This window comes from Onychomys torridus, chromosome 14, assembly GCF_903995425.1.
Source record: "Onychomys torridus chromosome 14, mOncTor1.1, whole genome shotgun sequence".
NCBI classification, from domain to species: domain Eukaryota; kingdom Metazoa; phylum Chordata; class Mammalia; order Rodentia; family Cricetidae; genus Onychomys; species Onychomys torridus.
In genome coordinates, this window is record NC_050456.1 from 80044477 (window position 1) to 80055848 (window position 11372).

An 11372-nucleotide genomic window follows, 5' to 3' on the forward strand; every position below is an offset into this window, starting at 1 on the left:
TACTTCTTCCAACCAAATCTCACCCAAAGGCCTATTTGGCCATGAACTCACTGATGGATGAAACCACTGATGTTGTGTCATTATGATCCAATCACCCTCGATCATGCTGTCATCTGGGGACCAAGCCTCTGAGGAGAGACTTGGTGAATTCATACCAGACCACCCAGGAAAGGCTCACACTAAACTTCCCTGAGCCTATCAGGTGGGGTTAGAGATTAAGGCCTTTTTCCAGAGCTCCCTGAGGATCCAGCGGGAGGAAAATCACAAGAACATTCCTGAATAAAAAGACCCAATCCCTAACACTTTGGAAAGCTGCCAGTTTGCTTAGAAGATAAGCATATGCCCCCCTCCCTCTAACACATTCACAGGCGTACAGAACGTGAAGCCCCACTCTCAAGTAGCAACCAACACTGAATGAACATATATGCCAGAAAAGGCCTGATCCAAGGTTGTGCACAGAAACTAAATTCACCATAGCCAGAGCTTGCCAATGGCCCTGGTGTCTAACACCCAGTATCAAAAGGAACCAGCTGCCAACAGATGTGAACTCGAGGGAGCAAACTGAGAACTGTGAGAGAGCAGCCAGACGCAATGGTACACAGAATGAATCTCCCTGCGTGAGATTCTGATGCCATTTAGTGGGAGCTTTAGAAAAAGAGCAAGAAAGCCCAGGGTTAGAAATCTTAAACGCATATTCAGGCTCTGGCCCCCGTCTGAAGGAAACAGAAGAAGCTAAGGAATAATTATACCTTTCTAACTAGGAATGGCAGTCAGACATAGTGGAACCCCATGTCAGCTTACAAGGACTGCATTAGGAAGTGGGAAGCGGGGGGGGGGGGGGGGGGGGCACATTATCTTAATGTGAACAGCCTTCCTAGTACGGTTTCCTAGCCAGGTCTCTGCCCTGTCTGTCCCACTGGATTTAAGCCTTACAGTAGGAGACAAGTACATGTCTCCACATAGAGGTGGACTTCATTCCTTAGAGTTCTACAACAGGGAAGACCAACCACAGGGAAAGGAAGCACAGACGTTAGTAGTCACTTCTAACAGGTGTTTGTCATCAGGGCCCACCCTGCACACTTACTTGGCACTTGTTCTGTGTAGAATTGTGCCCCCTATTCATGTTGAAGTCCTAACTCCCATGACCTCAGAATGTGACTATCTGGACACAGTCTTTTGTTTGTTTTGTGTTTGGTGTTTTGAGACAGGGTCTCTCTACAGTTTGGACTGGCCTCGAACTCAGATCAGCCTGCCTCTGCCTCCAGAGTGCTGGGATTAAAGGTATGAACAACAAACACACCTGGCCCCTGGATAGAGTCTTAACGAGTTAAAATGGGGTCCTTATGGTGGACCTAATTCAAAGTACTTGGTGTTTTTTATGAGATGAGGACACTGACATCCATCCAATAAGGACACAAAAGTTTCCATCTGCAGATCGAGGAGATAAGAGGCCTGCAGAGAACCCAGCACCTTGATCTGAGACTTCCAGTCTCCAAAATCTGGAGAACAAACGCCTGCTGAGCAAGTGCCCAGTCTCCCGCAAAACTTAATGCACCTCAGCAAGTAGTTCTTACGTTCATTGTGTGTGGAAATACAAGGTCCTCAGCATCGCTGCTCGCCTGTCTGTGTTCACCATGTTAGAAGACCCCAAGGCAGTTTTAAATCCGCTCTGACCAGCGAACCCGCGGGTGACGCTGTAAACCCTCACCCAAGGAACGCAGGAGGAACTCGCAGGGGAAGATGGTGCCGGGATCCACCAGGAAGGGAAAGGCGGACAAAGAACGCCACCCTACTGCTTGTGACTCGTAACCCAGTAATGTCACCCATCACGGTGGCTTATCGACAACAGAGACATTCTGCTTTTCGCGCGCTGAGCCCTATCCCCAACTTCGCGCGGGTTTTACGCAGATCCCCGCCACACATCAGGTCCACCCCTGCTGTTGCCTCCCGCGCCACACCCTCCAGAGCCCCGCCTCTTAACTCTCGGCCTATCCCGAGCCGTGTCATGCACTATCCCCGCCTACCACCAATCCTCGTCCTATCCTGCGCCATGCCATGCGCAGACCCCGCCCCCCGTGCCAGCCCCTTTGGTCTTTCCCGCGCCCCTGAGTTCCACCCACTGCCTGCCTCGGCCTATCCCGCGCCCTTGAGCCCAGCCCCCCGCCTTTTCCCCGGCCTATCCGGCACCGGGCCCTCATCCACCCCGCCCTCGCCGGCGGGGTCAGCGCGCTGTGACGTGTGTTCAGCGCCCTGTGCGCAGCTGTGTTCTGTGTTTGGTACCCGCTGCCATGCCCAAGCGGAACTATCCGTTCGCTGATGCTTCCCCGCTGCAGCTCAAGGTCCATGTGGGCCCGAGAGAGCTGAGCCGCGGTGTGTTCGCCGAGCGCTACTCGCGCGAGGTCTTCGGTGAGTTCGGGGTTCCATGATAGGGCGGGCAGCGGGATACCCCAACTGGCCAGCGCGCCGCCGCGAACCCAGCGGCTTCAGGCCGCCCCCGGGGAAATCCGAGTCGAAGCCGAGTATTGCCGAGTGGTCCAGCCTGGTGCTGGACACGCGGAGGGACTGGGCCGGGGATGGGCGTGAAGGCGTGCGCTGCCCTAGGCCCTCTCCAGTGGACTTTCTAGCGGATTTAGGCTGTTGAACATTGCTTTGCAGTGATGACTCTTCTGGAGCAGATGCAACGCGATTTACCTTGCTTAGCGCAAAGTTTATTCCTGTAGTTTTGAGTGGTGCCGCTGTGCCTGTGGAATGCGCTGTCAAGCCCAGGCTTCAGAATTACAAACTCCCTATTCAGTCCCAAATGTGTAGCTGATTGGCCTTTTCCCTTTCTGCCTTCTGGAATGCAAACTCAAGTGGTGAGACCTAGGGGGCGGGGTGATAAGTGAAGTGTGAGAACTGAACAGCAAGGCGTTGTGCCCGCAAAAAAAAAAAAAAGTCGTGGCATTCGCTTTTGATGCCAGCACTCCAGAGGCAAAAGCAGGCAGATCTCTTGAGTTCGAGGCCAGCGCGGGCTACATGGTAAGATGTCTTAAAACAGAAATAACAAAATGTAAACAGGGACCAGCAGACGGCTCAGCCTGTTAAAATGCATTCTCTGCAAGCCTGACCCTGAGTCAGACCCCAAGAACACACAGTAGGAGAGAATCAACTCCTCAAAGATGTCTTCCGACGCCACACTCCCAATAAATAAGTCAAATAGTTTTTTTTTTTTTTCATGTAAGCATGCAGTTAAAAAGAAGACCTAAGTATAATTGGAGCCTAACAGCCTGGCTCTACCTTTTTAAGCACTTACATCCTGGAGCACTGGACAGGGCCAGTCCGAGCCAGCCAGGTCAGGGAGGGGTACTGGGTTCTGGGGTGTTTTATAGTAGTAATACAGGACACAATTTGAGGCCTGAAGGATGAGTACCAAGCCTCAGCCCACACTCTGGACTCTTTGTTGAGCCGAGAGTCCTTGAGGACAAAGATTACTCTTAACATTTCCCTTTTTTTCAAACAGGGTTTCGCAATGTATCTTAGGCTGACCTTGAAGTTTAACAATCCTACCACCTCAGCCTCCTGAATGCTGGGATGTGCCCCCACATCCACTCCCTGTCTTAAAATGGGAGGTAGCACTGAGTGTAGCTAGGCTGATAACAGCCACGCTGAATTTTTGCTTACTGCTGCTGCCTCTTTCAGAGACGCCCCTGGGTCTGCAGGTCTCCCCTGGCCATATGTGAGCATTTCTGGAACTAGCACAGTGTTTCACCCGGAGGTTCCCTGGGCCTGTATCCTAACAGAAAGCCACTGTTAAAAGTGTGAGCATCCTCTTACCCTGGGATGGTGGGTAGGAGGGCCTGGAAGGTTCTGGGAGACCTTTGTCGGGAGGTTGCTGTAGTCAGAACAGTTGTTCCCCGGCCTGACAATGATTGTAGGTGCTGTTTTGAACCTGTGTCTGTGTCCTGCCTCCTTTGGGCACTTGCTTTTGAGAATGAATGCTTCAGGGCCAGAGCTTTCTCTGGCACGATAAGACAAGCGTACAGGAGGATGCAGAGGAAGACACAAACCCTGTGAAGAAAGATGAGCCGTGGCTGCTGAAATAGGCCAGTGGAAGGGGTACCAGTGTTGAGCACAGCGTGGTGTGGGGGTTGGGCTGCAGGCTGCAGTGGAGCCAGAGAAGGGAAATGGGGAGCACATCAGCTTGGAGGCAAGGAGGCCCCGGCAGTGTCACGACTTCGGGAACAGGCACCAGGAGGGACGCTGTGCCTTATAGGGTCATAGGATGGCTGTGCAAGGGTTTTGCAGTCGACAGTGTTGTCTTTAGGAAGGATCTTCTTCCCCAGAAAGAACCAAGCAGCTCCTTTTCCAAGGGGCCCAGGCCTACAGAGATCACATATGGGGCGAAGGCTGTTCCATCATTGACTTGCCGGAGTCACTGAAGCCTGGCCTGGTGGGGGCCCCTCAAGCTGCAAGGGGACAGATGGTGATTGGACCTGATGGCCGACTGACACGGGGCCAAGCTCAGGCCTCGGAAGCTGGTGAGTGGCTGGCTGCCAGTGGTACTTACTGGCTACTGCACCTAGGAAAGACCTTGGCAGATGTTCTCTTCAGGGGCTTTGACTCCCTGGGCAAGCAGGGTCCACTTAGAGCAGTGGTTCTCAACCCGAGGGTCACAACGCATTAGCAAGTCTTTATCCAAAAATATTTATGTTACAATTCATAACAGTAGCAAAATGACAGTTATGAGGTAATAACAAAAATAATTGTATGGTTGGGGGTCACCACAACAGGAGGAACTGTATTAAAGGGTCACAGCATTGGGATGGTTGAGAACCACTGACTCTGATCCTGGTTAAGTTGAGCAAATGGCAGAAGGTTCGGAAGCTTCCTGCTGTTGGAAAGTCTGCCCCTCACAGACATCCAGGAGTGAAGTCAACAACTTCTAACTGTTGTATCAGAAGAGGAACAGGGCTCTCCTGCTATCCCATCTGAAGTAGGAACATGCTGGTCCATTGCCTGTTGAGAGATGCTCACATAACTGGTGAAAACAGACGGACCTCTGCTTCAGCCCTGAATCTGGTTGGTCCCAGAGGCAGCCCAGAAATCTCTTGGCTAACTAGTGAAAGAGACAAAGACACAGAGTTCTGAAAGAGAACTCCAGGGGAGAGTGAAGCCTTCCATACAGGAATAGGCAGCTCATCTGTCCTGGAGTTCTGTGACCAGTCCTGGGAATGTATCATGGTGACTCTTTAGTGCCCCAGTGGCTGCTAGGTCTCAGAAGAACTCAGTTGCTGGGGAAGGTAGGCGCGTACTGCCCTCTTTCAGTATATTTCCAGCCCTGACAACCTGGATGTTTTTTTCCTCATAGGCCTGCCTGGGACAGCACCCATCGCTTGTTCATCCTGCGTGAGATCTGTGGATGGGAAGGCGGTCTGTAGCCAGTGCGACCGGGCCCTGTGTGGACAATGTATTTACACCTGCTGGGGCTGTGGTGCCTTGGCCTGTATGCTGTGCGGCCTTGCAGAGTGAGTGCTTTGATCTGTGGGGCTGCAGAAGGCATGGTCTGTCTCCCAGGGTGGGTACTCTGTAGGCACCATTTGCCATCATGTTACAGGACAGGACTTGGTGATCAATGCTTTGCCCAGCTCTTCTCAAGACTCAGTGATCCTTTTGAAAGAAATCTGTGTTTCCCAAGTGTCTGTGGTCTACTTAAAACAGCTGCCTGGGCCTGGTCTTCTGAGTCCTTATTAGAACTCCAGTAGTCTACACTGTTCCCTAGCTTCAGTTTCTGTCCAGTGTGCTTGTCATTTGAGGATTGCCTCACACGTGCCAGTGGACACACATGCAGGTCAGGCCTGCCATGTGTGTTTCCTGGTTAACAGTGGTCTCTGTGGCAGTCTGGAAAGGGGTACTCATCCATTCCCTGCAGCCATCTGGGTCGGCTGTGTATTTGCAAGTGCTTGATGAGTGGGTGGTACTGCAGGGCCCCGCCCCCTGCCCCACCCCGTAAGGACACGTTCCACCCAAGGTATATGGAATCCAGACAAGCTCAGACCCGACACTTCTAGAACTAATGGGTCAGATGGAAAACCACACAGCACAGGGCAAACCCGTGCCGCCAGGGCACTCCGCAGTGGTGTGGAGGGATCAGGAGTGCTGTGCAGGGGTGCTCTGGGGGAAAGTCTTTGGTGCCCGCAGGGCTGCTCATGCAGAGGCTGGAAAGGAGAATCTGCCAGGCTGCCTCCCAGCCTCTGATGACGCTAAGTCCTCAGTGTTCCTGCCAGTGGTCATCTTGCTGCTGTGCCTTCATGTCACATCTGTGTATGTCTCATGACACCTGCTCACATACCTTGTAAACTAGAAAGGACTGGAGCCCAGATGTGAGGCCCACAGGATGTTTGCATGCTAGACCTCCTCCCAGAGAAAATGGCATCCCCCAACTGTCCCTGAAAGGCTTCTGTCATCTGAGTCTGTCTTACAACAAGTTCACATGCTGGGGTGTCCTGAGATTAAGGGCTTCAGTAGGTAGAAGATGCAACCGGCCTCTTAGGCGGCTTTTCTCTCTCTCTCTCTTGACAACTGTAGCTATGACGACGATGGTGAGAAGACGCTTTGCACCAACTGTGCTATGTTTGAAGCCTGACGTGGTGGCCATGGATGGCACGAGATGCTCACACTGAAGAGAGAGGAGGTGGCTTTTTTATACATTATGTTTTGTACCCCGGTAACACGTGAATAAACCTCTTTATATTTGCACAAGGTCTCCCGTTCATCTGTCAGCCATGCTGACGGCAGCAGTGACAGCTTCAAGGGCAAGCTTTCCCAGCAGCACGTGCCTCAGTCACCTTGGTACGATGAGACCCCTGCTCATTGCCCCCCACCTGGAGGCAAGCCAGGCCCAGAGAATGCTTTCCTGTCCTCACTCAGCTGCAAGAGAGGGAGGCAGCTGGGTCTCAGGAGTCTGGCTGCTGAGTGGTCACCTGTGTGGTTGGCCACCTCTCACACTGAATGGCCAGCCTTTTTCAATACCTACATAGCCAGACCCCAGGTGATTGATGAGCCCTTGCCCTCTGGGAGGTTTGACCCCGTGAAGTGTCCTGTTGATGCTAGGGTATGACAGTCCTCACCACATCTTCAAAGGTGTTTTTTGTTTTGTTTTGTTGAGACAGGGTTTCTCTGTGTAGCTAGCCCTGGCTGTCCTGGAACTTACTATGTAGACCAGGCTGACCTCAAATTCACAGAGATCTGCCTGCCTCTGCCTCCCGAGTGCCAGGATCAAAGGCGTGCGCCACCACTGCCTGGCCAGAGTTGTAGCTTATACAGGGCTTTGGAAGGAATTCACGGGAGGTAAGATGGCCTGGAAGGTAGTGGTAAGCCAGTCACTGCAGCCACCTAGATCTGCTACTTAGAAGTGCTTGGCCGGTGGGTGGGCAGACAGTGCGGAGCTTGCCCTGCGCTGTAAGAACAGCAATGGCTGCTGGTCCCCATACACATCAGTGAGGTGTGCCCTAGATGAGGTTGGTTCAAGCTTCCTGGTATGATTGGACACTTGGCCCATAGCCTGTCTGTAAGCTGGAGGCTGCAGGTGGAGAAAGGCCTACCCTGGCTGGGGAGAGCCCTCACTGCCATGGAGAATGGGCCCTGGCTAGTTTTGAGGGTTAAGTGGTGCTGAAAGCTGCTTGTCTGTAGACAGTGACCTGGAGGTGGGCCCATCTGGGCCTAGGGTTGCAGTTACGCTCCGGTAGCAGTGCTGGGGAGGAACAGCAGCCAGAAAGGGCAGCCAGTGAAGCTCTGAGGATGGGATCTGGGATACTTCCTGGAGTATGTATTTGCAGCAAGGGCTCACTATAGCTCTGGCTATCCTTGAACTATGTAGACCAGGCTGGCCTCTGCCTCAACAGAGATCATCTTCTGCCTCCTGAGTGCTGGGATTAAAGGTGTGTACCTATTGGTGAAATTATTAAGGCCACTCCACGTAGTTAAAAGGGAGGTTTATTTTGTGGGCTAACTTACAAATGAAGGGGTAGGTTGCAGGGTCTGGCAAAGGTATAGCGCAGTCTGGCGGTGTTCTCTGGAGAACTCTGCTTGATCTACCTCCAGTGTCCAGCGTCCCGGCACCAAGAGAGCGACCTCCTCTTGATCCTCGGTCTTCCGCTCCCTCCTCTGCCCTGCCTTGTGGGCGTGATCATTACCAAAGCCTCAATGGGGGTTGGAGCTTCCAGGCCAATGCTGGGATGGCTACCCACTACATGTACCATTATGCCTGGCAGTCTTCTGGATCTTAAACATTCTGAAACTGTCTTAAGTGCTGAAGCCATAACACTTGTCTGCAAGTGTCAGAAAGGAGCTGGCTGCAGGGGCTTGCAGGGCACCCACAGGAACCAAAGCAAACCCTATCCACACACCACACCCTCACTCCCGTGGCTTCTGATGCTGCTTCACCCTGGCCTAGCTTTCTGGCAGGCCTGTGGGCTCTCCGTGCTGTCCTCCAGCCTGCTCAGCTATGCTTTCTTTGCACAGACCTCCACTGTAGCTAGTCCACCTAGCTCACCAGCTAGGGTCATTGCACAGCCCCCACCTTCGGGCTGTCCTCATAAGCAGCTGGCTGGCCCTAAAACACCAGAGACTTGACTTCTGCTCCTGCCCCCCTAGGGTTCAGTCCATGCTTTGCCTGCTCCCCCTTAGCTCCCCTCACTTCCATGGCTGGAGGCTCTTCCTCTGGGTGTCCATATGGTTCGTGTATGTCTTCCCAGGTTGGGCTCAGAAGCATCCTAGCACCTTAATGCACAGCCCTGTTGGACTTTTGATTGCACCATTCAGAATATGATTTGTTAACCCTTCAGCTGCTGTGTAGGTTCCCAAGAGTTGTGACTTGGCTTGGAATGGCACCCTACATGTCACAGACTTGTATCTGCTCAGCATCCAGCCATGAGGTAGCGGGGACTTAAAAATGGTTTGTTTAGGGAGTGTATTTGAGTGTGTTAGTGTGGGTGCATGCATGAGTTTGCATATATGGAGTCAGCAATCTACTTTGTGTTGTTTTGGTTTTACTTGGTTTGGTTTTTGTTGGTGGGACCTCTCATTTGGCCTGGAGTTCACTGATTAGGCTAGGCTATCTGGCCAGCAAGCTTCAGGGAGCTGCCTCAGTCTCCCCAGCATTAAGATTACACTCAAATGCCACCACCGTGTCTAGCTTTTTTAAATGTATATTCTGGGAATTAAAACTCAGGCCATGTTAGCATGGCAGGCATTTTACCAAGAGAGCACTCCAAAAAGAACAAAGTACTAAGACATTAGACAGCACCCGGTGCCAGATAGTAACCCCAAAGAAGGGAATGAGGTGAGTGTTAGCTTCTGCCTGCAGAGCACGCAGCTGTGGTATGGGAGGGGACTCAAAGAACCTATGAAAAGGATTGAGATTTGGGGGCCTGGAGTTAGGGAGGCCAGAGTTTGCACACCAGATTGCCAGCATGTTCTGCACACTGGAGCAGAGCACCCTTGAAAGTGTTAATTTTTTTTTTTTTTGTTTTGTCGTTTTTTTCAAGATAGGGTTTCTTTGTGTAGTTTTGGTGCCTGTCCTGGATCTTGTGATGTAGACCAGGCTGGCCTCGAACTCAGAGATCCAACTGGCTCTACCTCCCAAGTGCTGGAATTAAAGGCGTGCATCACTGCTGCCCAGTTTAATTTTTTTTAAGATTTATTTATTTATTATGTATACAGTGTTCCGTTTTCATGTATCCCTGAAGGCCAGAAGAGGGCGCCAGATCTCATTACAGATGTTTATGAGCCACCATGTGGGTGCTGGGAATTGAACTCAGGACCTCTGGAAGAAGAGCCAGTGCTCTTAACCTCTGAGCCATCTCTCCAGCCCATGTTAGTGTGTTTTAAAGCCTGAGAGAGGACAAACAGCAGTCCACATTTCCAACAAAGAAAGGATATGGGCAGGATGCTCAGCAGGGTCTTCAGACTCCGTGGGCAGGCCTCCCCTCACCTAGCACAAACTGCCCGGCCTCTTCCTGGGGTGAAAGCAATGCCTGACAGTACTGTTGTCATCAGTACTGATGTGCAGCAGCTTCCTACAGGATTTGACTTTCCTACCTTGGAGGGAAGCTCTTTAAGACAGGATGTTGGGAGTGGGATGTGGTGAAATACTCCACCTGCAGGGAAGCTCCTTAAGCTCAGCAAGTAAATTCAAGGGCTTCAGGAAGTCCCTGAAACTAACCAGATTCACTAGGCCTATCCCTTCCAAGCATTCTCAGAGCGGCATAACTGCCTGGAACAAGCAAAGTCCCCCTGAGCTATTTATTGTCAAGGAGGCTCACTCTCCAGCCTGTTCAGCTGCCTATAGTTTGTGCAGTGTATTTGTGAGCTGTCATGATGAGCTGTCTTCTGAGTCACTTCTGTTCCTGTAAACAACCCTTCATATATTCTTGTATGCCACCTCTGTAAAACTCATTGGTTAACCAGGTTGGTCTTTGGCAGTATCTGTGTTTTGCTCTGTCATGGGTTCCCTAGTCAAGGTGAATAGACATTTGCTCGCATCTCCCTAGGAATAGTGTCGTACGAGTACTTAACCATATCCCAGAACACAACTCAAAAGACTGACACAATACAAGTACTCAACCATTATCCCAGAACACGAGTGCCACAATACAAGTACTCAATCAACCACTGTCCCAGAATACAATCCAAAAGGTCTTGGAACCCAGCCCCCATAAGATAAACAGTAAACTTTCCTTCCTCCTTTCCTGGCTTTAGTAGGCCATTTCCCTAAATGGAAACTATAACCATTAAGTGATTACTCTTCAGTCCCACTGGTGCCCACCTTGGCAAACACAATCAACTTTCTACAAATTGTAGAGTATTTTAGGTAACTCATTTAAGCTTTTCAGACCCTTCCATGGCTGCAGGTCTAGCTGCTCATATGATCTGGTTGTTATAGGCTAGGCTGAGTCTGCCTTTGATGAGGGCACCACATTTCCCAAGAGCATCCCCTAGATGCCCGATTCTTGCCTACAGTGATTCTGTCGGGCAGCTATATAAGTAACAGTATGCTCAGTTGACCATCACTATTCACTCCAAGAGCTTTACCCTCCTTTGTATGGTGGCATACAAAGCTGTTAAATGCCTGTGACTTCTAGACCCCTTCCTCCATGCTAGAGACATCCCCGAGGGGGTCTCATGGCAAGAACAGCCTGTGACATTGGCCCAACCCTGGCTTTAGCTGTGTGTCTACATTTCAGCCACTTTATCTAGATAATGAGATTTTGCTCTAAGTGAGGGTCACAAAGAACACTATTTACCATGTGCTTGCTCTCCCTCCCCGTCTCTGACAGGGTCTTGCCATGTACACCTAGCTGGGCTTGAACTCAAGAGATCTACCTAGCTCCAGC

At 51.3% G+C, this 11372-nt stretch overlaps 1 protein-coding gene across 1 annotated transcript; it reads left to right on the forward strand.

The window, feature by feature from the left end:
- Positions 1-2161: 2161 nt before the first annotated feature.
- On the forward strand, positions 2162-6735 carry Siva1 (SIVA1 apoptosis inducing factor). The gene is made up of 4 exons (XM_036206131.1): positions 2162-2406; positions 4323-4517; positions 5348-5504; positions 6565-6735. Exons 1-4 carry the CDS (start codon positions 2289-2291, stop codon positions 6620-6622), a joined length of 528 nt encoding a protein of 175 aa, XP_036062024.1. The 5' UTR covers positions 2162-2288; the 3' UTR covers positions 6623-6735.
- The last annotated feature ends 4637 nt before the right edge of the window (positions 6736-11372 follow it).